Source organism: Salarias fasciatus, chromosome 12, assembly GCF_902148845.1.
Source record: "Salarias fasciatus chromosome 12, fSalaFa1.1, whole genome shotgun sequence".
Lineage (NCBI taxonomy): Eukaryota > Metazoa > Chordata > Actinopteri > Blenniiformes > Blenniidae > Salarias > Salarias fasciatus.
Genome location: NC_043756.1, coordinates 29133548 through 29161036, shown reverse-complemented (window position 1 = coordinate 29161036; position 27489 = coordinate 29133548). Strand labels below are relative to the sequence as shown.

General features: G+C 43.9%; 1 protein-coding gene across 8 annotated transcripts in view; it reads right to left on the bottom strand.

The window, feature by feature from the left end:
* LOC115397679 (GTPase IMAP family member 8-like) overlaps positions 1-27489 on the bottom strand; it is a 152621-nt gene that overhangs the window by 122052 nt on the left and 3080 nt on the right. For 2 of the 8 annotated variants that reach the window (XM_030104119.1, XM_030104112.1), the window contains 6 exons: positions 25737-25862; positions 11888-11929; positions 6872-6925; positions 4858-5496; positions 3669-3788; positions 3473-3577 (listed from right to left, as the gene is read on the bottom strand). In XM_030104119.1, coding sequence (XP_029959979.1) covers positions 3473-3577; positions 3669-3788; positions 4858-5496; positions 6872-6925; positions 11888-11897 — 928 coding nt within the window. In that variant the 5' untranslated portion in view covers positions 11898-11929; positions 25737-25862. Of the gene's footprint in view, positions 1-3472; positions 3578-3668; positions 3789-3850; positions 3935-4857; positions 5497-6871; positions 6926-11887; positions 11930-19190; positions 19388-25736; positions 25863-27489 lie in introns of those variants that run through there. The other 6 variants (XM_030104113.1, XM_030104114.1, XM_030104115.1 and 3 more) reach the window with 6 other exon arrangements.

The following is a 27489-nucleotide window of genomic DNA, read 5'->3' as shown; positions in this document are numbered from 1 at the left end:
ATACACAGATGTTTTCTGACCAACTTCTTGAAAATTATTTTGCTGTTTTCTTGGCCAATATTTTCTGGTAGTTTATTCCATTCTTGATTAGCTCTCTATACATAACCATTCGTTTAACTGTATTTGTTTTTGATTTAGGTAGTGTAAAATTTCCTCTGGTAGCATGTCTGGTTGCATAGCTATGTCTAGCTGAACTAAAAAATAAATTTTTATACAAGATTGATGGTTTTTTTGTGATTAAAATGTTTCTAAAGAAAACCAGTAACGAATACAATAATCTTTCCTTTACCAGTAACCAGTCCAAACACTTGTGCATGGCTATGATATTTGTTCTGTAACCACAATGCAAAGCTATTCTTGCTGCTCTATTTTGTACAATTTGCAACTTTTTTATATTTTCTTGTGACGTACTAAACCAAATTACTGGACAGTAGTCCAGAACTGATAATACTAGAGATTGCAAGATTAGTTTAATTACACTTAGTGACATGAAAGCTGCACACCTTTTCACAACAGAAACAGCACTTCCCATCCTGGATACCATCTTATCAATATGTCTCGTCCATGATAATCTATTATCTCACACAACACCAAGTAATTTTGTTTCTTGTACTTGTTTTACAGGCACATTATTTATAAAAAGATTCAATTCAGGCTGTTCTTGTAAAGTATATGTTGTACCAAATATAATACTGTTTGTCTTCAATACATTAAGTATCAACTTATTTTTCCTGATCCATTCCACCACAGATTGCACTTCCTGCTGTAGGGACGTATTTAGCTCTGAGCATTTAGGTGCCGACAACCAAATTGTAGAGTCATCTGCATACATTGATACAGTAGCCTTATCTAGTACTAGTGGTAAATCATTTGTATAGATTGTATATAATAACGGCCCCAAACAGCTCCCTTGATGCACTCCACAGCTGACCTCCCTCTCATCAGAGTAACTGCCATTGAAAAAAACCTGTTGTTTTCTATTTGTTAAATAACTTTCCAACCATAATATTGATGACTGTGAAAACCCATAACATTCTAACTTTTTAATCAATATTTCACGGTCAATAATATCAAAAGCAGCTGTAAAGTCCAGCATAACTGCTCCTACTAATTTCTTTTGTTCTATATCCATTAACCAATCATCTGCCATCTGAGCTAGGGCAGTCGCTGTGGAGTGGCCTTTTCTGTATGCATGTTGGTAATCCGTGGTTAAATTATTTAAGGAAAAATAAGTTCTAATTTGCTCACAGACCACAGTCTCCATTATTTTACTTAACACAGGCAGTAGACTTATAGGACGACTATTAGGTCCAGAAAATGACTGTTTTGCATTCTTTGGCAGTGGTGTTATTTTTGCCTTTTTCCATTCTTGAGGACACAACATTTCTATCAAACTTTGGTTAATAATATGACAGATGACTGGGGCAATCAAATCAGCCACCATTTTTAGGAAATAAAATGTATTTCATCATGTTAATGTAGCATTTTCCTTTGCTGCAGTGCATTTGAAAAAAAGGAGAGGTGTTCATTTGATTGGTCAAATTACTCTCAGCTGGGTTAAACCCACTTTCTCTCCTCCCTCTTGCCACCTGCGCCAGTGGGCGGGATGGAGGCGTGACTGCGCCTGGTTCACGAAATTAGGACAATTTTCTGGACACGCCCCGTTGACTTTATCTGCCGACGGCGCACTTTGCGCTCCGCTGACAGCGGGCGGAGTCGGCGGAGTCTACGAAGCTAAAGCCCCAGGAGTTAAAATCAGTTCAAATGTTTAAACTGATGTGAACAAGTGGTGTTGTGTGAGATGTGGAAAGTATTAACAGTGATGATTTTTTTCAAAGGTAATGCTATTGTGCATACACATATTGTAATGTAGGCACTGAAAATATATCTCATATCTTAGGTGTCAACTCAATTGGCTGAAGATTTACAGATGAACTTGGTCTAACAAAAGAATGAGTCATTTCACTTCACCAAATTAAAAAAAGTGAGTCAACAATCACAATGGTGAGTGTGCCCCTGTCCTCAGGCTGATGTCTCTCCTCTGCGGAAAAGGCAAAGTAATGTGGTTGCAACAGGACGGTGCACCACTGCAGTCATCGTTCCTGGATCGAACTCAAGATTCCGGAGATATTTGAATGACTCGCGTACGTGCTTGCGTCATGGCGCGACGTCAACAAATAATCCCCTATGCGCTCTCGGCGCTCAGGGCTCGCGGAGAAAATAGAGAGGAGCAGAGCGGGCGCGCTGCAGAGCGCGAGCTGCTCCACTCGCGGCGCTACCCCGCGCCTATGAACCGTAGATAGGAGCTCGATCCGAAACTCGGTGTGCGGTGCTACCGCTTCTGCGCGCGGCACGTCCTGTGTGAACCAGGCGTTAGCGGTTAGCGGCTATTGTTAGCTTCAGCTAAATCTTTTAGCAGTTTGTCAGTTTAGCGTTATCGAAAGAATAGTTTAGCGGAAGAACGGTTATCAAAGCGAACTTTTTGGTTAGCTGAGCCCACCACTGTTGGTAATCACTGAGTCAATTCCATGAACTAAGATATTGGTATCTCTGACCATCAGGCAATAACAATCAAGATTCCCATCTCCTCTCACTTCACCAAGCACAAACAACAAAAAACTTTCCAGAATATTAATAACATTGACCCCACCTCATTTAAACAGGACATTCAAACTTCTTTCCGTCCCCTCTGAACCTACAGTTGGCAATCTTGTGGACCGTTACAACAACAGCCTCAGCTCAATCCTGGACTCGCACGCACCAATAAAAACCCGGACTGTCAATTTTGCCTGCTCAGCAACCCAGTATAACAATATACAATATATAACATCAACTGGCAAGAAAATTGATATATATAGCCAGAGCACAACACAACATTACAATGGAAGGATCAGGAATAAAACAGGGTCAACAGCCAGACAGAAGAACATGAGGAAGAGGAGTGAGGCTGCAAGGTGGAGGAGTTGGGAGGCAAAACAGAGGAAGAGGCAGAGGACATATGGACGTTCCTGATGAGATCAGAGCCACACTTGGAGAACATGTTCTCAATCAGGGGCTTACAATGACCGAGGCTGGTAGAAGGCTTTCGCTAAATGCTGGGAGAACAACTGTGTGCTCAATCCTTCAGACTTTTGGTCGACAGAACAGGGATGTAATCTAACAACAGGCACTGCACTTGCTAATACTGTGTACTTTCTATAATACTTCACACCATTTGACAGTAATCCACTTGCATTTTACATCATGCAGAAAGAACAGTGGCAACCCTGGGGTTTGCTGGAGCCCCAAGCAAAAAATGTGCAAAGGAGCCCTCCGACAAGTGTTGAAAAACACATAACCAGAATTTCTTTGTTTCTTGGCAAAATCACTGAAAAAGTTGCCAACTCCTTTGACTAAAGTTTTACATACGGACCTAGTCTCACACAAGGAAGAGCCATTACAGTTTGGGCCAGAATTGGGTGAAGGGTCAAACCTGTTTCAGTGGCTGTGATTCTGCTGTCTGAGGTAAGGGGTGGTGTGTCTTCCTCATGACGATCAGTTCTCTTACTCTGACTGGAGGGCGAGGGTGATGGAACTGCTAAGACCAGAAAAAGGCAAATTGTTGCCATGAAGAATCTTTGGAGAGAGATGCAGATGTTCTCACCTGAAGGAAAAGAAATGGAACTTACTGATATCAGCATCAGCTCTCTGAGGAGGTGCCGGTTCAGCCTCTGTTGTTGTCGTTTCCTGTTCATGAGAGGGAGGAGGCGGGGATGACGTGGTCCCACTGGAGGCGACGGCTGAATGGACTGATGAAAGAGAAAATAATGAAAAGAAAAAAGATGTTTTGTCAAAGAAATCCTCTCAAAACATTGTGAATGATACTAATCAATCTGTTTCACAGAGGCATCAGGTGGGAAAACACCTGTCTCCCTGGAGGTGGACGACGACGGGTCTGATGAAAATCCAAAGAAATGAAATGGAAAAAAGAAAAAAGTGCGCATATAAATTCTAATCATTTACTAGAGGACAAGTCATTTGCAGTATCAAGTACTGAACTTATGCTTCACACTGTCGTCATTTGAAAGGAGCAATTCCTCCTTCTCCTCAGCTGCTGTCAGAAATGGCAAGAATGATGGTAAGAGAGGAGACGAAATACGAAACTGACCTAGAAAATAACCACAATATCACGTTATGGTACCATGTTGCTACCATGTTACAAATGACAATCATATTTTGGAGTAGGAATTGGCCAAATTGCAATGTAAATGTTTTAAATCTTTTCCTTGGACATATCAAACCTTGTTTTTAGCTTCATTTCACTTAAATTAAACAAGACCCATTCCTGTTACTGGATTTCTCAAACAACGTAGAAACATAAATGCTGCACAACAACCTGACAGCTATAACTCATTTTCAGCTGTTGTATTTTCACTATCATTAAGTCAGCTTCTATCTACACAACAATAAAGTATACCGAATTTTTTTTTTTTTTTTTAAAGTGAGTCAACAATCGCCGTAACGGTGCGCCCCCATCCTCAGACTGATGTTTCTCCTCTGGCAACAAGCCAAACTAACTACAGAACAACTGACAGTCCGCTGTACACCTAACACTAGTTTACAGTTCTTCTCAGTGGCTTTGGTACATTTCACAGATCAGACTTGAAATTCTTTAACTACTAGTTCAATCTTCACATCGTTGTGTCATGTGTGCACTTTCTCATTGCTCTGAATATGTCTGCAAAGGATTATGGTAACTCTCTGCAGTTTGTTGAAGGAACCAACAATTGCGTTAAAATCAACCTTTGATAATAATAATAACAACAACAACAATAATAATAATAATAATACCAATACTCGGAATAAATGTTTTCTCACTGTTTCCTTCCACAGGATCCTGTTTGAAGCTGGTAGAAACTTCTTCTTGCTTCCAACTTTTGGGACCAGAAGGTAAATCTGAATGTGCATCTCTGAAAAGATCTGGTGTCACAGGCTCTCCGTTGTTCTCCTTCAACATGTCCCTCATGCATGTCAACAGGTGATGTTGGAGGTTTTTGTTCCAGAGCAGTTTGACTCTACATTCCTTTATCAAATATCTCAATGAAGTGAAAGTTTCCTCAGGAGGTTGTAACGTCTCCTCTTCAGCTGCTGATATCAGTAAGACTGAATGAGTCCATGGCTGCTCACTGAAGCTCTCCAGGATGGACTGAAGCCTCTGACTGTTCTCCTCAGTGAAGACTTCAGGCTGAATAACCAGCAGGAACAGATGAGGTCCAGGATCACAGAGACTCACACAATGTTCTACATGTTTTGTCAGTTCAGTCAGAGAGATGTTTGGTTGTAAGAGATTTGGGGTGTTGATCAGAGTAATTGTTTTGTCCTTTAACTCCCTGCTGACACAAACACATTGATCCAGTTCTTCTTCCTTGTTGAATGCGTTCACTCCCAGAATGAAGTTTCCCACTGAGCTCCTCTCAGACCAGCTGTTCCCCAACAGAACCAGCCTCAGCTCCGACACTGGAAAGAAAGTTATTACAGTTGTTTAATGTCTTTTACAGGAGCTTTATTATCAAATCAGGCAGTTCTGACCCTGAATCAATGTTTATTACATCAGTCAGAGCAAAATACAGGAATATTCAATCTCCTCCAAGGATTATGGAAGACTTCTGCTGCTTTGACATCATTTTAAAAAAGACTTTCAATCTAAAAAGTACCTCAGCAGAATTTGAGATATAAACAGTATTTCTATGTGTATTTATTAGAGCTGGGCAACAATTAAATTTTTTAATCACGATTAATCGCACCCCAATCCTGGAGTTAATCATGATTAATCGCGATTATAATGGCTCATTTGAAGTCTGCCAATTCCATTCAAAATGTGTGTGTTACATAAAAAAGAGCTTTCATCCACTCTGTTCCCACTAAATGGAATATGTTGCAAAAAAACTGGAGATTAACTGAGCTCATCTCATTGAACAAATTTAAAGCCAGACTGAGAGCACTTCAAATGGGCTCTGTAAATGTAACTTCGCTGCTTCTTGGACAGGACTCCCTTGAAAAAGAGGTTCTTCATCTCAACGGGATTTCTCCTGGTTAAATAAAGGTTAAATTATAAAAAAATTTTTTAAAAAATTTACAATTAATCAAATATGATTTATAATATCTTAAAAAAACCAAGTCTTTACCAAGATTGCCCCCAACACACACACACACACACACACACACACACACACACACACCACGAATATCAGAGCAGATGAAAAATAGAAGTTTCTTATGAGCGCTCACTTCCTCAAACTTCATTCTATCTCCAAGACAGCCTAAATTCAGTCACGCCGAATTTTGCCTCATACTTACCTTTATTAAGCCTGATTTGCCTGTTTTCAGCGCCTGAAAAACGCCCAGCTGGCCGAAACGCTGCACCAACAAGACACGTGATTTAAGTTTCACTTTCATTTTCTTCATATTTGCGCTCCTTATTTCAGTTTGTGCCTCATACCAGCATTTTTCTCGTGATTTTTCTGATAATTCGGCCGAGTTCAATATGGCAAATAATGAGGACTGGTCCGTGTTTCACCGCTAAAAGCGCGTGTGTGTTTTTTGACGGTCAGCTGGAGCGCGGTGTGACTCTCGGGCTCGGGGCACAGGAAAGATCAGATTAACGGCGACATCTTTTCTCTCTCGCGATAACGCAGCACGTTATCACCGTTAACGGCCCAGCTATAGTATTTATCTGTTGCAGCCATAACAGTTTGTTTTTTTGTTGGAGATCTACATCAGAGTGAGGACTCCTTTCTCTGTGACTGTAATAAATTCCGATCAGCTTCTACAATTTCAGACTTTCAATGAGCTCTGCTGCAGCGCCTCCTGCTGGTATGAAGCCTGTACTCACTGGCGGGTGGAATCAATGAAATGCTGCTCCTGCGCTTCCGGGGAGGATCTGAGCCTGGAACGAGACAAACACAATTTTTTGTAAAAAATGAATTTTAAATCAAAACAAATGGATAAGTTGTGATTTGTAATTAGCTGTCCGTCCCTGGGAGAGGGATCCCTCCATACTGTGGTTCTCCCCAAGATTTCTTCTTTTCCCACTGGGTTTTTGGAGTTTTTTTCTTGCTGGATGTGAGGGTCTAAGGCGGTGGTTGCATGTTTTGTCTCGTTACTGTGAATATTGACATATTAACATTATGCTTATTCGCTGTTCTTATTTTTATTGACCAGTGTAACATCTTGAAGCCCTCTGAGGCAACTGTTGTTGTGATACTGGGCTATACAAAAATAAATTGATTGATTGATTGATTGATTAATTTGCAGGTTCATCAGTGTTAATAACAGCTGTACTACCTTTCCAAAATAAAAGCCCAACATTCCGTCAAAATTAAAGTCCTTTGGCCATCACAAACAAGTCAAAATTATGAACACGGATATTTAGGGAGTACCAAGGCTTCCAGTGACCTGGGCTTCAGTTGGCAAGGTACGAGGATGGTCTCAGTCACGGGCTGGCGGGTCGGCTCGATCCCGACCAATGCTGCCTGTAGCTTCAATTATTATTGTTTTAATAATAATAATAATAATAATAATAATAATAATAATAATATTATTATTATTATTATCCATCCATTTTCTACCGCTTATCCGGGGCCGGGTTGCGGGGGCAGCAGTCTCAGCAGGGATGCCCAGACTTCCCTGTCCCCAGACACTTCCTCCAGCTCCTCTGGGAGGATCCCAAGGCGTTCCCAGGCCAGCCGAGAGACATAGTCTCTCCAGCGTGTCCTGGGTCTTCCCCGGGGTCTCCTCCCAGTGGGACATGCCCGGAACACCTCCCTAGGGAGGCGTCCAGGAGGCATCCTAAACAGATGTCCGAGCCACCTCAGCTGGTTCCTCTCGATGTGGAGGAGTAGCGGCTCTACTCCGAGCTCCTCCCTGGTGACAGAGCTCCTCACCCTATCTCTAAGGGAGCGCCCAGCCACCCTACGGAGGAAGCTCATTTCGGCCGCTTGTATCCGGGATCTTGTCCTTTCGGTCATGACCCAAAGCTCATGACCATAGGTGAGGGTGGGAACGTAGATTGACCGGTAAATCGAGAGCTTCGCCTTTCGGCTCAGCTCCTTCTTCACCACGACGGACCGATACAACGACCGCATCACTGCAGCCGCTGCACCGATCCGCCTGTCAATCTCACGCTCCATCCGTCCCCCACTCGTGAACAAGACCCCAAGATACTTGAACTTCTCCCCTTGGGCTAGGGTCTCTCCACCAACCTGGAGGGGGCAAGCCACCTTCCTCCGGTCGAGGACCATGGCCTCGGATTTGGAGGTGCTAATCCTCATCCCTGCCGCTTCACACTCGGCTGCGAACCGCCCCAGTGCATGCTGTAGGTCCGGGTTCGATGAAGCCAACAGGACAACATCATCTGCAAAAAGCAGAGATGAAATCCTGTGGTTCCCGAACCGGACCCCCTCCGGCCCCTGGCTGCACCTAGAAATTCTGTCCATGAAGATTATGAACAGAACCGGTGACAAAGGGCAGCCCTGCCGGAGTCCAACATGCACCGGGAACAGGTCCGACTTACTGCCGGCAATGCGGACCAGACTCCTACTCCGGTCATACAAAGACCGGACGGCCCTTAACAAGGGGCCCCGGACTCCGTATTCCCGGAGCACCCCCCACAAGACACCACGAGGGACACAGTCGAATGCCTTCTCCAAATCCACAAAACACATGTGGACTGGTTGGGCAAACTCCCACGAACCCTCGAGCACCCTATGGAGGGTATAGAGCTGGTCCACTGTTCCACGGCCAGGACGAAAACCGCATTGTTCCTCCTGGATCCGAGGTTCGACTATCGGTCGGATCCTCCTCTCCAGTACCCTGGAATAGACTTTCCCGGGGAGGCTGAGGAGTGTAATCCCCCTATAGTTGGAGCACACCCTCCGGTCCCCCTTTTTAAACAGGGGGACCACCACCCCGGTCTGCCAATCCAGAGGCACCGTCCCCGACAGCCACGCGATGTTGCAGAGACGTGTCAACCAAGACAGTCCCTGCACATCCAGAGACTTAAGGTACTCAGGCCGAATCTCGTCCACCCCCGGTGCCTTGCCACCGAGGAGCTTGCCAACCACCTCAGTGACTTCAGCTTGGGTGATGGACGAGTCCACCTCTGAGACCTCAGCCTCTGCTTCCTCCACGGAAGACGTGGCGACGGGATTGAGGAGGTCCTCGAAGTATTCCTTCCACCGTCCAACAATATCCCCAGTTGAGGTCAGCAGCTCCCCACCTCCACTGTAAACAGTGTTGGCGGAGACCTGCTTTCCCCTCCTGAGGCGCCGGACGGTTTGCCAGAATTTCTTCGAGGCCGACCGATAGTCCTCCTCCATGGCCTCCCCAAACTCCTCCCAGACCCGAGTTTTTGCCTCCACAACTGCTCGGGCTGCAGTTCGCTTGGCCTGCCGGTACCCGTCAGCTGCTTCGGGAGTCCCATGAGCCAGCAAGGCTCGATAGGACTCCTTCTTCAGCTTGACGGCAGCCCTTACTTCCGGTGTCCACCACCGGGTTCGGGGGTTGCCGCCACGACAGGCACCGGAGACCTTACGACCACAGCTCCGAGCAGCTGCTTCGACAATGGAGGTGGAGAACATGGTCCACTCGGACTCAATGTCCCCAGCCTCCCTCGGGACATGAGAGAAGCTCTCCCGGAGGTGGGAGTTGAAAGCCATGCTGACAGAGGGTTCCGCCAGACGTTCCCAGCAGACCCTCACAACACGTTTGGGTCTGCCAAGTCTGTCCGGTTTCCTCCTCCGCCAGCGAATCCAACTCACCACCAGGTGGTGATCGGTCGACAGCTCTGCCCCTCTCTTCACCCGAGTGTCCAAAACACGCGGCCGGAGGTCAGATGACACGACAACAAAGTCGATCATCGACCTCCGACCTAGGGTGTCCTGGTGCCAAGTGCACTTATGGACACCCCTGTGCTCGAACATGGTGTTCGTTATGGACAAACTGTGACTAGCACAGAAGTCCAATAACAGAACACCACTCGGGTTCAGATCGGGGAGGCCGTGCGATCCAATCACCCCCTTCCAGGTCTCACTGTCGCTGCCCACGTGGGCGTTGAAGTCCCCCAGTAGAACAATGGAGTCCCCAGTCGGAGCTCTGTCCAGCACCCCTCCCAGGGACTCCAAGAAGGCCGGGTACTCTGCACTGCTGTTCGGCCCGTAAGCCGAGACAACAGTGAGGCACCTATCCCCGACCCGAAGGCGCAGGGATGCAACCCTCTCGTTCACTGGGGTGAACTCCAACACATGGCGGCTGAGCTGTGGGGCTACAAGCAAACCCACACCAGCCCGCCGCCTCTCACTGCGGGCAACGCCAGAGAAGTGGAGAGTCCAGCCCTTCTCGAGAGGTTGGGTTCCAGAGCCCAGGCTATGTGTGGAGGTGAGCCCGACTATATCTAGCCGGTACCTCTCAACCTCCCTCACAAGCTCGGGCTCCTTCCCCGCCAACGAGGTGACATTCCATGTCCCTAGAGCCAGTCTCTGTGTCCGGGGATCGGGTCGCCGGGCACCCTGCCGTCGGCTGCCACCCAATCCACACTGCACCCGGCCCCTATGGTTCCCTCGGTGGGTGGTGAGCCCACCGGAGGTCAGGCCCACGTCGTCCCTTCGGGCTGAGCCCGGCCGGGCCCCGTGGGCAAAGATCCGGCCACCAGGCGCTCGCTTACGAGCCCCAACCCCAGGCCTGGCTCCAGGGTGGGGCCCCGGCTGCGCCATACCGGGCGACGTAACGACCTTTGTTCTTTTTCTTCCCATAGGGGGTTTTGAACTGCTCTCAGTCTGGCCCGTCACCCAGGACCTGTTTGCCATGGGAGACCCTACTAGGGGGCATAAAGCCCCCCGGCAACATAGCTCCTGGGATCATGCGGGCTCTCAAACTCCCCCACCACGTTAAGGTGGCAGTTCTAGTTCTAGTTCTATTATTATTATTATTATTATTATTAATTATTATTATTACTTTTTTATCACCTTTTAGCAAATGGGAGAGAAAAGAAAAATTTAACTTATCTCTAAGTTATGGTTGGCTTCTAATTTTTTTTTTGAAGGACAGCTCTATGTATGAAAGCTGCTGAAGGAAAAAGATTAGCTGAGATGATCGGATCAGTCTGAAGATCAGTTCAATTTAATTTACCTTTATTTATGTTTTGTTTTTTCTTTCTTTTTTTTTTTTATTTATGAAGTGCCAATTACAACATGGTTGTTTCTAGACACTTTTACAGAGAAACCCAACAGATCCACATGAGCAAGCATAAGCCACTGTGGAAAGGAAAAGCTCCCTTTAAATAGGAGGAAACCTTTGCAGAGGTGGCGGCTTTCTGCTATTCCGGTTGGGGTGAGGGGACAGAAAGAGAAGAGATAGGACAGACAGGTTCTTGTATCTACATACATATAAACAGAAAACATCAGCCACAAGAGGAACAATCATCAGTGACATGTAGCAATACAATGACATTACATTGAAAGGAGCAGAACTGGGAGCTGGTTCCACATGGCAGGAGCCCGGGGTTAAGTAAATGCTTGCACCCACTGGGTCCAGGTTACCTCAATTAATCAATGGATCAGCTGTTTTGATTGATGCCCAATTAGAATTGATTGCACCCATTGAGTCCAGGGTGTCTCATTCGATCAATGGATCAGCCGCGATTGATGTTCTGTTGGCGATCCCTCAATCATGGCTCTAGTCCACCAAAGAGACAGCCTCTTTGTCCAGGGTATTGGTGTTCTGACTGAAAACTAACTACTAAGTTGAAAACTATCAAAAACTGATATGTGATAAGTACGTGTGTAATGTGTTGTTGGTGGAGGAGGACTAAATTTACCAAAATAATTCAAGTAGTGAAAGAAAGACGACTCACCACTCGCCATAATGTCTCCAGAAAATGTCTGAGACGATGGAGCTGCAGAGAAGAAGCAAAAACACATCAGAACTCCTGACATTGACTATTGTTTGAACAAAAAAGCAAATCTAAGAGGCTACTGGATCTCCATCTGATGGAAGAGTCTGAGGAGGAAGTCAGTTTAGCCACACCTGAAACCACCTGACTCCTCCCACCTCTAATCACCAGACTCCTCCCATCTGCTGTCCGTTTCCACGCAAGCAGAAGAAACTTTGAAGACATTGTTGGTAAGATACCAAGTCACGAGGTGGCAGTGTTGGATGTTCAGTAATGAAACCACATGTACATGCATGCAAAGAATAATACTCAACAATAGGGATGGGACGAGATCTCGTCTCACGAGATCTCGCGAGATCGCAATGCCGCGAGATCTCGCGAGATCGAATGCCGCGAGATTAAGTACGTTTATATCAAGGCAAAAACTGTTTATTAACTGGAATATTGACGGAATGATACATTACATGGCGCACAGCCATATAAACACGTGCAAACCCCTGAATATGCTCATATTCATATTTAAAAACCCGGTCGAAAAGGACATGAAATACTGTTCTGCGCATGTTCTATCTGCAAGGAATCTTGGTCTTTTGAGTCCACAAACTACTTGTGATACAGTTTAATTGATACGACGTAAAGAAAATGTGCGGAAACGATCGTTCAGTTCTTCTATTTTATTGAAAAAACGGTGCATCGCATCAATGAACATTTTACGACGTCTTACAGGCTCACACTCTTTTTCTAACAACATGCAGAGAGAGCCTGCAGCGGCTGCAGCGCCCTTCTTCCTCTGTGGTGTCTGTGTAAAATAAGGTTGAACATGCAAACAGCACACCTAGTGGCATGAAGTGCAAATGCAGTCATGGCGTCGTCTGTGCGCCGCGGTTTGAATGGGAATAGGGGAACGAGGCGGCCGCCTCGGGCGCAGTGTAGAGCGGAGGGCAACGTGGCCGTACAAGGGGTGTCCCGACCCAACACTCCATGCTCCGACGCTGCATGTGAGTACCGCGCTGCCCCCCACACCTTAGCACCAACCCCCCCCCCCCCCCCGGTCTCGTGTCGTCTCAATCTCGTGGACTCAATCTCGCGAGACATCTCGTCCCGTGAAATTTGTGTCTCGTCCCACCCCTACTCAACAACAATTGAGAGTGCATTAAATTCTTATGGACAGATGATTTTTGATGGCATGAGAGGTGAATCTCAACTAGGGCTGCATGATAAGTGTCTTTACAACACATGAATTTGTGAAGGAGGTTCATCTGCTGTTGGGTGTTTGGAGATCGAGAGTTCAAGGGGAATAAGGCTGAAACAATTCCACAAGTAATTTGAGTAATCCGATTACTAAAATGCTTTGATGCTTCACTAAACTCACGACTAGGGGTGCAACGGTACAGATACCCCACAGTAGGGTCTGTACCTTGGTTTTTGCGCCACGGTTTCGATTCGGTTCGGTACAGTACACATTTTGTACATAAAGAACAACCTTTTTCCCCCCCTCCAAAAAATCCCTTTATTTTGCTTATCAGCAGAAACTGCATTTCACAGTAAACATTAACAAGTAGCATTATCACTGGTGTACTGTATGCGCTTCTCTCATGACAACAGATACTGAACATAGTATTTTCAAATGATAAATTGCCTCTTATTGCCTGACTGCTTTTATACATTATACAGCAGTATAAACCAAAGTTTACCCACACCGGAGATTTAAATGAAGCTGGTACCTCTTCGACTCCGCCGCTTGTGCTGCCTGGACATGCCTTCTGTAGGCGCACTCAGTGTTGCTACATTTGTTCAGTAAAATACGCAATAAAGTCGATGTGTTTGAAGCCACCGGGATGATAGGGGCATGCTTCAAGTGTCAGCTGGGTTTGGAAGCAGAAAAGCCCAAAACGACACTTTGGAACAAGCAAAAAAAATAAAATAAAAATAAAAATAAATAAATAAATCCCTCAACTTACGACTGCCAACACTGACAAGCGACTTTTCAAAATAAAAAACTGTTAATAAGCGGACCTGGCAACTATCGCTGCACTTTGACCCGGCTACAGTTACAACAGTGTATTTGTTGCTGCGATATTGGACTTCACCAAAAGAGGCAGCAATGTGCCGTGAGGCACCTAGTCTGCCGGAAATTAGTAGAAGAACAACAACAACAGCGCTTAGCAGCACTGCAGCGTGAGCAGCAACACAGCAGCGGTTGGACATTAGCTCACGGAGAGAGAGGGTTTTTTTATCCGTCCGTCCAGGCGCATACACATAAACGACAGGCTGAAAAGCAGCTGTGTGAAATGAATCATAAAACCGAAAAACCGCGGTCCATTAGGGCATATTGTCCCGTGCTGAGCGGACTGAACGGTTCAATACTTTGCCGCGTACCGTTGCATCCCTGCTCACTACTATGAACACAGTGCGCTCACTGCTTTCAGTGATGCAAAGCACTGCACATTCAAACCACAGAATGCTAAATGGAGACCCTGCACCGTTTTTCCTCTGGCGAGCAGCCTCCTACAAGTTCATTTTCTTATGTATGGGTAGGGCTGGACGATCTGGCCAAAAATTTTATCACGCTATAGTTCATAATTTCGGTCGATACGATATAATTCTGATATCGATATAAACAATACAAAAGCTTCAGAAAAACTGTTAAGAATCATGTACATAATGTGCTCCCTGTAAAACTAGAAATTATCTATCCAGGAAGCTCCTCCAATAGAAAAGTTTATAAATAAAAACTACAATAAATTAAATATTTACGTTTTAAGAAATATGAAATCACTGTCAAACGTAAGTTTCACCTTTTTCAATATAAATAGCTTTAACTTTACACTTAAAGCTGGGGTTGGCGATCTTGGAAAACTAGCGTTAGCATGTAGCATCTCCCCAAGGCTCCACCTAGCTAGCTCCGCCCAGCTCCCACCCCATTGGAGGAGCTCCCGTTGGGAGCGGAGACGTTCGCTGCACTTCCGCGTCCAGTGCGTTCCTGGTGTAACCTGTCCTCAGCGCTTCGTTTTTCTTTATTTGCACTGCGCCAAGTTATGGCGCACTGAAAGGTAAGTGAACCCCCAAACATTCGTCTCCGCCTTTCTGCAACGACGCTCCGTCCTTCTGCGCGCGCACTGAACCAGGGTCAGTGCACGCGTACATGTACGCGCAGGGGGCAGGTCGAATGGCGAAGGGATTTGATTGGTTTAAAAAAAGGTGTCCCGTCAAGACGATTGGTTGCTGTTTGTCCCGTTTTACTCCTGCTGTAGATAGCGGATATTTTCCAAACTACTTTAAAAACACGCTATGAATTGCTTCCCATCGGGTCATAAAGATCATTTTAACCAGTATTTAAAAAAATTGTATCTCATTCAAATCGCCAACCCTAGCTTTAAATACAGTTATGTTATTTTTATGGATTCAAACAGAGGTGCTTCAACCAGGAAGAAAAATAGAAGTGCTCAGAATTACTGCAATAAACAGAAAGAAGAGTGAGCAACAACAAACATAAATATTACTGGGACAGGGAATTGAAGTAACTGCCATACACTCACATTTTCAGTATTAATAGCTTTAACTTTTAAAGGGGCTGCATCATGCAAAATTCACTTTTTGTATGTTTTAACCTTGTTATATAGTTATGTACTCACCAAAAACACCCCCAAAGTGTTTTTTTCCTTCATGCCTGCGTGTTTGAGCTTTCCTCGTGTTTGTGCTTCTCAGAGAGGCAGCCCCTCCCGCACCCCTGAAAACACTCTGTTTCCCACTTCACGTCACACGGAGAAGATGGCTCCCCTGAGCCCCCTCCCCCAGGCCCTCGGCAATCAGTGTTGCCGCTTTTTGTAACTCTGATGTCGAGGATAAACTTTAACCATCGTCTGAAAGCAACAGTCAAGCAAGAGCAAGAGTCTGAAGGGTCTGAAGGGTCTGAAGGGTCTGCGCTTGGTGAGTTTCTAACAGGAAAAGAAGTCTTTGCGTGTAGAGAAGCTAGAGCTGAAGAGGTAAAGCTAGCTAGCGTATTTGTTTTGAAGCGCTGATTGGTTGAAGTAGCTGTCAGTCAAAGTCCACAGGGGGAGAGGCGGGATTATCAGTGAAACGGAGCGTTTTCTCTTCCGGGTTTCAGAATTAGCCCCAGAAAATCTTTTATTTCACACAAAATGACTTTAAATTAGCGCCAAAAATAAACTATTACCATGTTAATGCCATTTCTAGGGTTTGGACTAGCTAAAAAAGCATGATACAGCCCCTTTAAACTACAACACAGTTTTTCTCATAGATTTAAACCTACACTAAGGAACTTTTCAACCTTCATAAAACATTTTAATATCTTTTGTGATGATACATCGACTTACAACCAGTTGAATGACCCCTCTGTCATGGCCTGAGGGCGTCAGTATTGCTTTCACTTGCACTGAGCAGCAGTGAGGAGGGTGGTAGGAACCCTGCACACTAAAAACTCCAAATGTGCGAACTGCTTTACGGCACGCGTCACATCACGATATAACATTGTTTAGCCACCATTAGATTCATTTAGATTCATTACCTCGTCGCTATCCCTCCTTCACACAGCCACTGGAAACAAATGTAGGCGAGTTCAGTCCGACGGCACGCCACCGGGAGCAGCAATTTACGACACCACGCGCTAGTCCTCATGGGAACTGTAGTATTTGGTCAGGCAAAACACTACCGCTTTTGTCCACTGGCGCCGCCAAAATCAACGAAAACTGAAAGTTCCTTAGTGTTGCTTTAAAGAAAGGTGCTTCAACCAGGAAGAAAAATAAAAGTGCTCAGAATTACTAAGGTTAAGTACAGAATTACTGAAGGTTGTAGTGATTACAGTGACACTGCAGCGAATCCCTGCACTGTTTTTTTTTTTTTTTTTGTAGTATCAGTCTTTGTCTTGTGAATTGTACACGGTCCCTGAACCCCGCAGCACTACGGCTGCTCATAGAAATTAATATTGTTTCTGACGCTTGATAGACAGATACTTTTAATAAAAATGAGCTTGTAGCATGTCGTCCAGCTCACAGCGATGGGATAGAGGCGCCCTTTGTATGATACTGACTTTTTTTTAAAGAGTTATTGAGACTGAAAGTCCGCATCTGTCAACATGTTGCTAACTTTACTGGACTGTTCAGTGAATGAGATTCCTAATTCGTGGCCACGAATTAAAATTTCGTGCGCATGATTTATTATTTCATGGCCACAAATTAGCTTGTGGAAGCTTGTTCAGTGGCGTTTATATCACGAGTTCTCATTTTGGAGCTCCAACTCACCGCGGTGGAGCTTAGCTTGTAGCCTGAGCTGAGGACGGCCAGCTGTGCTGTGTGTACCGAGTACATGATCACTCTCTCGCGGTGCTTTCTGTTCGGCATGAATCAGCGGCGCCGTGAACAGCAGTTAATAACTGTGAAACGCATATTGTAATGCACTATATCGAAAATTTGTTTAAAACTCATATCACCGTTATTGAATGAAAATATACCGCAGTATATATTGATATCGAATTTTGTCCAGCCCTATGTATGGGGCAAAAGTTTTTCATTCATTCATTCATTCATTCATTCATTCATTCATTCTTTATTTGCTCTTCACCATATCAAACTGAGTACACTATGAACACTATGAGCACTTTATTACTACTTTATTGTACTGTTGTTTATTTTTGTGCGAATGATTTATGTGTTTGCTGCTGGACACCTGAATTTCTCCCCTGGGAGATTAATAAAGTTTTTATCTATCTATCTATCTTATCATATCCATGGTATGGAGCACAAACATCTTACTGACAACAGAAAGTCATTCACTTCAGTAAAAAGAAAGACATACCATATTTTCCACACTATAAGGCGCACTGTTGGGTTTTGAGAAAATTTAGAGGCTTTTAGGTGAACTTATAGTGCGGAAAATACGGTACATTTCAACAAAAAAGAGGAAGAACCCCTTTCAAAAAGGCACCCAATTTACAAACAGTTCTCATGTTTTTGGACTGAAATAAACAAATCATCTTGTACATGGAAGATTTTTTTCCATAATATGGAACAAAATATTTTTCTCTTAAAGCAGTAATTTCTCTGTTCGTACACTCAAGCCCGACATGCAGTTCGTCACCTACAGAAATAGCATTACATAGATTACAGATTCTTAGTTTTCTTTCCAATCCTTTGTACCTACCAGTGACCTTTGGAATCCTTGTGTTATTTGTTATTTGTTGTTATAAGTTGCAGATGGCCTGCCTGTACCCAGCATTTTCACAAAGTAAATATTTCTCTACATAAGAGTCACAGGAAGTCATTCCCATTATGCACCTCTGACCTGTCTTAAAGCTAGGGTTGGCGATCTTGGAAAACTAGCATGTAGCACGAATGCAGCATCTCCCCAAGGCTCCGCCCAGCTCCCACCCCATTGGAGGAGCTCCGTTGGGAGCGGAGAGCGGAGACGTTCACAGCGCGCGCAGTGCGTGCGGCGCTTCCGTGTCCAGTGTGTTCCTGGCGTAACCTGTCCTCAGCGCTTCGTTTCTTTGTTTTTCTTTATTTGCACTACGCCAAGTTATGGCGCACTCACCGGTAAGTAAAGCCCCAAACATTCTTTGCCGCCATTCTGCAACAACGCTCCGTCCTTCTACGCGCGCACTGAACCAGGGTCAGTGCACGCCATTGACATGTACGCGCAGGGGGCAGGTCGAACGGCGAAGGGATTTGTTTGGTTTAAAAAAAGGTGTCCCGTCAAGACGATTGGTTGCTGTTTTTCCCGTTTTACTCCTGCTGTAGATAGCGGATATTTTCCAAACTACTTTAAGAACACGCTATGAATTGCTTCCCATCGGGTCATAAAGATCATTTTAACCAGTATTTAAAAAAATGTATCTCATTCAAATCGCCAACCCCAGCTTTAATACACTAAATGAATGAATGAACTGAATTTTAAAAATTGAGCTGTTTAAACCAGTAAGAAAGGAGGATGTGTTCCTAATCAACGACTGGCTCCAGAATCCATCAAGTCTGTGAATTTCCACTGAGCTTAAACTCGGTTCTGTGAACAAAAGTTATAAAGGTCTATTCCCTGAGCATTTTCTAAAGTAAATTAATACGTGACCCATTTTCAGTCTGAAATAAAAACACACTGAAGTTAAATTCTAATGGTAAACGCCTTTCCTGCTCCTTTTCACCGCCACCATCTTGACAGGGTGGAGACACACACAGACATAAAGTGCACAACACCACTCAAAAGATTCCAGTTTGTCTAAACACAAAACTTTTAAAGTTTCATTGAATCTCACCTGTGAATTCTGATGTTTTTCTTCCATGAACTGCCTCTTCCAGGGTTTAAACTCTCCAACAACATGATATTTAAGAGGACATCCTCCTCTGTGACATTTCTCAAGTTGCTCTGGATTTCTTTTTCTCTGCAGAAAGTGAAAGCAAAGACTACCAGCAGGGTTGCCAGATCTGCTGAGAGAAACAAGCAAAGGGGCTTCTGGAAACAAGGCACAGTCCCATGGGAATAAAAAGAAAAAGAAAAGAAAGAAAGAAAGAAAGATAGATGTAGAAAATAAAAGTGATCTGATAATATTAATGATGAAAGCGATTTGCTGAAAACCATCAAAAATATAGAACATAGTACTGGTGCTGTGGTTTGATCTTTGTATGGAGTCCTTGGGTGCCAAGACAGGTGCCTCCAAATAACATTTCTAATAAGAAAATACAGTACATTATGTACCAAACAAACCTCTGATAGCACTTTTTTTTTTATCATATTACATGCACTTCATTCTATTTCTCTCTTTCAAACACACGCACGCACACACACACACGCACACACACACACACACACACACACACACACACACACACACACACACACACACACACACACACATTTTTAAAGCTATATGTTGTGAGGACATTCATTGACATAATGCATTTCCTAGCCCCTCACCCTAACCCTAACCATCAAAAATTAATGCCTAACCCTAACCTATGCCCTAAACCTAACCTAAATCCAATTGTAACCCTAAATCAAAAATCAAGTCTTAAAGCTAGGGTCGACGATCTTGGAAAACTAGCATGTAGCACGAATGTAGCATCTCCCCAAGGCTCCGCCCAGCTCCCACCCCATTGGAGGAGCTCCTGTTGGGAGCGAATGCACTGGATGCGGAAGTGCCGCCCACGCGCAGGGAGTTTGTGATCGCCTCCAATGTTATTAACCTTTCTGACTGCCGCACACAACGCGCATAGCAGCGCAGCGCGCCCGCTCTGCTTCGTTCTATTTTTCAAGGCGAGCGCCTTGGCAACGCGCACGCGCTCTGAACCAGGGCCAGTGCACGCCATTGAAATGTACGCGCAGGGGGCTGGTAGAACGGTGAAGGGATGTGATTGGCCTTGTGAGCCGATCTGCGCCGCGCGTTCACACACACACACACACACACACACACACACACACACACACACACACACACACACACACACACACACACACACACACAGATGGAGCGGAGCAGACAGGGCTGTTCAGACAGTGGAGGACGGCATCTGATTGGTTTCTTAAGAGCGGTCCGTGTCGAAGTTTTTACTGTCCTGTGGCCGCTACAGTGGTCAGATTTTTTCTGCACCTTTTTCCGTCCACATAATGTATTGACTTCTCCCAGGGGGCGAGGAGCATTTCACTCAGTATGACAAAAAATGCTTTTGGACAACATCGTCTACCCTAACTTTAACCCTCAAAAAGGCCAAAAAAGGTCTGTCAAATAGTGAGGACCTGCAAAAATGTCCTCACTTTCCAAAAATTGTCCTCACTTGTAAGGTTAAAAACCCAATGTCCTCACAAAAGGTCCTCACAACATATAGCTGTACAAGTACACACACACGCACGCACGCACGCACACACGCACACACGCACACACGCACACACACACACACACATGTATAAACACAATCTTGCATACCTTTCCTGTTTACATTGTAAGCACACATTTACACAGAAACAATAGAAACTTTGAAGACATTATTGGTAAGATGCCAGGTCACGAGGTGGCAGTGTTGGTTGTTCAGTAATGAAACATGTCCATGCATGCAGAGCAAAGCATAAGCAAACAACAAAAATTAAGAGTGCATTACATTCTTTAGGCTGTATTGGCTGAGCGATATTGTGTTGGTTCGTTCCACTCAAGTGGATCTACACGAACTCTTCTTTATAAGATATATCTATTGCTAATTAATACCCCAAAAAAAGTTCTACTCACGTTTTCCAGTCATTTTTTAATAATTAACGTTTTTGTGTCGGTCTTTTTTTTACTGTGGCGTAGTGATATTTACACGGACGGACTAGGATTTGCAGTGCGTGAAGCGGTCGTTGGTGACATGGACCAATAGGAGGCGAGCATGCAGTGGTTCCTGGTCATGTGGACCAATGGGAGCCGAGTCCTGTTGCCATAGTTTCAGATCACAAACAACATGGCGTCGACTGTATCTATCACCGATAGATGATGAAAAGAAAAGAAAGACAAGGAAACCGCCTTCAAAAGTTACTTAAACAGTATCGAAGCGATGCGATATGCATCTGGCATCTGTCCAGGGCGAAGACGTGCAGGACTTTACACGGACACGGCGGGAAACTTACAGAACCTGCGTTAGACAGTGCCTTTCTCTGCACGGTGCGTCTAAGGACCTGATTGACAGATCAATCAGCCTCTCAATCAGCATCGCCGACAGAGGGACAGACTTTCACAAGACATTGACTGCAGGTAAGCCACACGGGGGGGGGGGGGGGGGGGGGGGGGGGGGCTACTGGTCAGATCACAGCTGAAGTTAACACTAAATGTGAATTCTGGGCTGCAGCTGTGATGTATTGTTCATTGTTTAAGACAGATGTACAAATAGAGACCAAGTCTGAGGTCATTTGGTGAAGTCAATTAACATTATTTCATAAGATATAAGATTATTTTACATTGAGCAAAAAGTTTAGTTTGAGACGTGAAAAACATAGCCATTAAAGAACTGGGGGGGGGATAGTTTGAGCAACAGGTCACTACTGCCAGCACAGCCCAGATTAATGGCTGTGCAAGAGAGAGAGGTCTTTTGTGCTCAGAATTGCAAAACAAACCTGTTGTCACTGTTATGTGATTGGATGATTATGTAAATATGACATGGCTGTAACCGTTTACACATGATTTGTGTGTGCGTGTGTTTTTCAGAACTGAAACACCCTTCACTGACAGCTACAATTTCTTCTGAGACTCTCATCCATCAAGGGATTATAGTTGATCAGGAAGTGCTGCGAATGGACAAGATACGAACAACATCGATGGACACAGTGAAGAATCCAGAGGGTCTTGATGCTTCAGAATACAGGTAACTGAAATATCATGTCTCTCTCTCACGGTTCTTGTAAACAAAAAAAGTAAATACTACAAGATTAATTGTTATTGACTTATTCTCATAAAAAAGGATGTGCATGTACGCTTATGCATGTATGTGCTAAACACACATGCATACATACACACACACACTCATCTCTCCCCATATTGTTTGTTTCAGGCAGGATCTACTGACGAGGCGGCTGACGCTGACTTTAGGAAGCTCACTTTCCACTGCCCTGCCATTTCACCACTGGATTTGTTGGACGGGTGGCGTCCTATGACAGTTCCACGCTGGAATTCACTGACATCCTGAGAGCGGCCCGTTCTTTCAGAAATTTTGCATGTCAAAAAGAAGAACACCTGACTGGGTCTGCAAAGCTGGGCAGCAGTTTCAAACTTGACCAACCTACCTTTAACACGCTGAATAAATATGTGTGCCTCCTGTACGGCCAGTCATCTGCCAAAAATGTAAATGATGCACGATACAAATCTTTTCTGTATGGCCTCACCAGCCTAGCCAGAACTTTCCATTCCCCCAACAAGTGACACCCTGAACCGACACTGCAGGAGAGCAAAATACCAAGCAGCGATTATGAAACATTGTCTGACTGGTAGAATGTGGCAGTGGGTGGCACAGTGAGGACGGGGAGCTGGCAGTGACATGGAGGACTACAAATCCTGCTCCTGACAGTGTTTTGCAGGTAGTTCCACTGTAGTTGCAATACAACTAAATGTGAAACTGAAAGATGTTCTTGTACGTCTGCAAGACTGTCTTGTACAGATTTATGCTGGTGTCAAGCATATGAGAATGTTTCAGAAGAAACAGGACAGAGCTGTGTGGCATGATGGCTTTGATGAAAATGATATTGATGAGTGATATACACACGTGTCACCATGTACAGTTTTGCTTTTTTCTTTCTTTTTTTCCCCTATATTTGTATGTGTATTAATATATATTTTAATATTCATAGACACTGTCGTACTTGAATAAATGTTTTATACCATGCTTGTGAATGATTCTGACCTTTTGTGCATATATTTTTTGTCTTATTCCATTTTTGCCATTATTCCGATTTAAGAGGGCGTGGTCGCAATTCGGTTGATTTTTTACCATTTATGGCCATGGTAGTGCTGCACGATTAACCGACACCGAATCGAAATTGAGGTTTTAGCTCCTGCGGTAACTGAACCGCACAGGGCTGCGGTTTTTCCGCGGCATTTGAGTGACAGACCTATCCGCCAATCAAAACGTTCGAGTCTCGCATTCCGGGCCAGCGACCAATCAGAAATGACAACAGGAAGCAAGTATGTATGCACTGCACCGCTGCAGCTAACTAGCATCAGGTTGCTAACAACAAACCCTGCGTGTGTGCTCTACGGTGTCGTGAGGAGCATAAAGTGTTCAGTGCAACTCGTTCATGGTGTGAAAATGACTGAGATGACAACAGAAAAGGGAGCGGAGCAGCTGGTATTAAACAAGAATCGTAGTTCAGTTGTTTGGACTGACTTTGGGTTTGAAAAAAAAAAAAACGACGTGGAGCCAGATGTGGATTGTGTTGCCGTGCAGCAGCCAGATCCAGAGGAAACACATTTAATTTGTACCAACACCTCTAGACTCGCCGCTACACATTACAGAAACGTCGACAAGTCGTAGGTTATTCTCTCTCTCTCACCCGATCCCCCGACAGCTCAGCCTTCATCCAGCATGTGATGCTCTCATCTTTCTCCATGAAAACATGCAGCGCAGCCCAAGAATGTGAGGGAAGATGACCCAGAGTAGGATTACTAAACTGAGTGTGATCTAAGAATATTACAGCAACAAGGATTAATTTTTTTTTTACCCTTTATCCGTAGAGGCTGGCGAGTTCTTTTTTTTTTTTTTTTTTGCTAGTTGAAGTTTGTTTTACAGTGATGCCTATTTGCGGTTCTGGTTTTTAATTTCCATTTATTTCATGTTGACAACTGTTGTGTAAGTAATTTTCTGTGAACCATGCAAGCAAGACCAGTATTGAATTACAATTTCGACAGCATTGGGTTTTGATTATATTGTTATTTCATTGAAACAACGCACTTTTTTTTTTTCAAACGTGATGCAGACACGCATGGTCTCGGCTGCCTGAAGCTTTGTCAGTTTAGTTTACATTAGGTTATTTTATGTGTCAACTTGAGCAAGACCATGTAAAAGTAACAAGAATTTTTCCGACCATAATTTTAGCTGTTTTCTCCATTTGAAAGAATAAAATGTGAAAATCGAATCGCAATCGCATTATTGGTCAGAAAAATCGCAATTAGGTTTTTTGTCAAAATCGTGCAGCCCAAGGCCATGGTGTGCATTTTTTCTTCTATATCTTTCATTACACAGTAGGTTGTGATATTTTTAATATATGATATAATCTTTTAGCTAAATTTACCATATATTTCATTGCTGGGTGCAAATCACTTAAGTTGAAGCGTTTCCTTCAAGAAATTAGCTACATTTCCCACTCTGAATTTACCTATGTGTACACTAAGGCACCAATACTTGTTTCAAATGTTTTGTAGATGTGTTCATGACATTTGACAAAGATTTTATGTTGCCAGAATTAACACAGTACTTAAAACAAGCAAAAACAGCAGCACCAGATTTTCGTTTTTTGGGTATTCTTATAAAGACATTCCTGGCTGGTGACAAAGTTTGGACAAATATTCTGAGTAGAACTTTTAACCCAGAGTCTAGAAGGGTATTGTCTTTGAAAAAATGCATTGAACACGTAGATCCAGCGTAGTGGAGCGAAATTCACTTTCTAGGCACTTTTTCTATGGTCCCAATACAGCCTACTTGTGGACAGATGATTTTTGATGCCATGAGAGGTGAATCTCAACTAGGGCTGCATGATAAGCCATCACATTCTTGATTCACACAATTATGTGATCTCACTATACACACAGCGATTCTGCATCACAAACAAATGCCTTTTCTTTCCTCCCAGATATTTTTTTCAAAATGCAGCATTGACTCCTCCTTCAACCAATGGCAAAGCGTCTTTACAACACATGAATTTGTGGAGGAAGCTCATCTGCCGTTGGGTGTATGGAGATCGAGAGTTAAAGGAGAATAACGCCTGGTTCACACAGGAGGCGCCGCACGCGGAAGTGGAAGCACCGTGCACCGAGTTAGGACGCCAAGGCGCGCAGGCGCTTGTACAGCTGAGCTGTACTGAGCTTTAAATTGTTTCTGTAAACAAAGGTCATAAAGATCTGTTCCCTGAGCATTTTCTAAAGTAAAATAATACGTGACCCGTTTTCAGTCTGAAATAAAAACACACTGAAGTTAAATTCTAATGGTAAACTGGTTGAATGTGTTTCCCACTCCTTTTCACCGCCACCATCTTGACAGGGTGGAGACACACAGACATAAAGTGTGCAACGCCACTCAAAAGTTTCCAGTTTGTCTAAACACAAAACTTTTAAAGTTTCATTGAAACTCACCTGAGAAATCTGGTGTTTTTCTTCCACGAACTGCCTCTGTCAGGGTTTAAACTCTCCAACAACATGATATTTAAGAGGACATCCTCCTCTGTGACATTTCTCAAGTTGCTCTGGATTTCTTTTTCTCTGCAGAAAGTGAAAGTAAAGACAGTCACCAGCAGGGTTGCCAGGTCTGATGAGAGAAACAAGCATAGGGGCTTCTGGAAACAAGACACAGTCCCATAAAAAAGAAAAAGAAAAAGATAGATGTAGAAAATAAAAATGATCTGTTATATATTTATCATTAAAGCGATTTACTGAAAACCATCAAAAATACAGAGCATAGTACTGGTGCTGTGGTTTGATCTTTGTACGAGGTCCTTGGGTCAGGGCCGGCGCCGGCTTCTCAGGACACCCACCCACACACACACACACCCACACACACACACACACACACCCACACACACACACACACACACACACACACACACACACACACACACACACACACACACACACACACACACACACACACACACACACACACACATTTTTAAATAACAAATGATTTCGGGCTTTGATGTATGTGATGAAGTTTATGACTTAAAAAACTTCAGACTGCTTAACCAAATGTTAAAGAAACAAACAAAATAGTTCTCAAATCAGCAACAGGCAACATTAAACTTCTAACAAGAGCTCTTCATCCTATAACAGGTTGTTTTTACTAAACATAAAAATGATGGTATCAGTACTGATCCTTATCAATCTTCTCCTCTGTTGTTCCCAAATGGTGGAACGAACTACCTAACTCGGTGCGTTCCGCCAAGTCTCTTTTTACTTTCAAGAGACAATTGAAGACTCAATTGTTCAGAGAACACCTAGGGTCTTAATCCGACCCCATGTTCGGGGAAGAATAGATCAGGTGTTCTAAAACCCAGCACTTATGTACCACTGACTAAGTTGACACACACAAAAAAAAAAAAAAAAAAAAAAAAAAAAAAAAAAGGAGGGGGGGGGGGGGGTAGTGGCTCCTCTTCTGCAACTTGATGGCAACTCCCTTGACCAATCGCACTTGAAGCAATTGAAGCATTTACTAATGGTTTCTTTCTTTCTTATGTCTATATTCTTGCTTGTGTTGTGCGTCGCTTTGGACAAAAGCGTCTGCTAAATGAAACTGTAGAATTGTAGAATCTCTGATTGAGAAATGGTCTCATTGAATATTGAATTGAATTGGCTTTTGCAGAAAGTCTTGTGCTTCTGGAGGCTTCTTCCTGTTTAAAGTGATTTTTTTTTCCTTTCCACTCTCTCCTGTGCTTGCCCGCGTGGAACTGTTGGTTTTTATCGGTAAAAGTGTCTTCATATGTCTGGTTGTTATAAATAAAATTCAATTGAATAGAATGATTATAAAGATTTGAGAAACAAGATTTTCTTCCAGTATTCAGACAAATTTCACTGCAGGTGAAGAAACCATTTCCTTCCTCACTCTTCTTCTCTCAGTGCAGCACTCTGCTCAACACATTCAATGTAAAACTGTCCTGATGAACCAGGAAGAAAGAAGAATATGTTCAGAACTCCTGTCTGTCCTGATCAATGACTCTCTCTCTCTAATCCATCAAGTCTGTGCACTTCAGCACAACCTGTTTCTGTGAAAAAAAAAAAAAATTCTGTTTAGCAATAACTTTATAGAGGAAATAAAACAACCATGTGACCTCTTTTTAATCTGAAATAAAATCACAGTGGAATTCAGTTCTAGTGGAACCCATTTCCTGCCCCT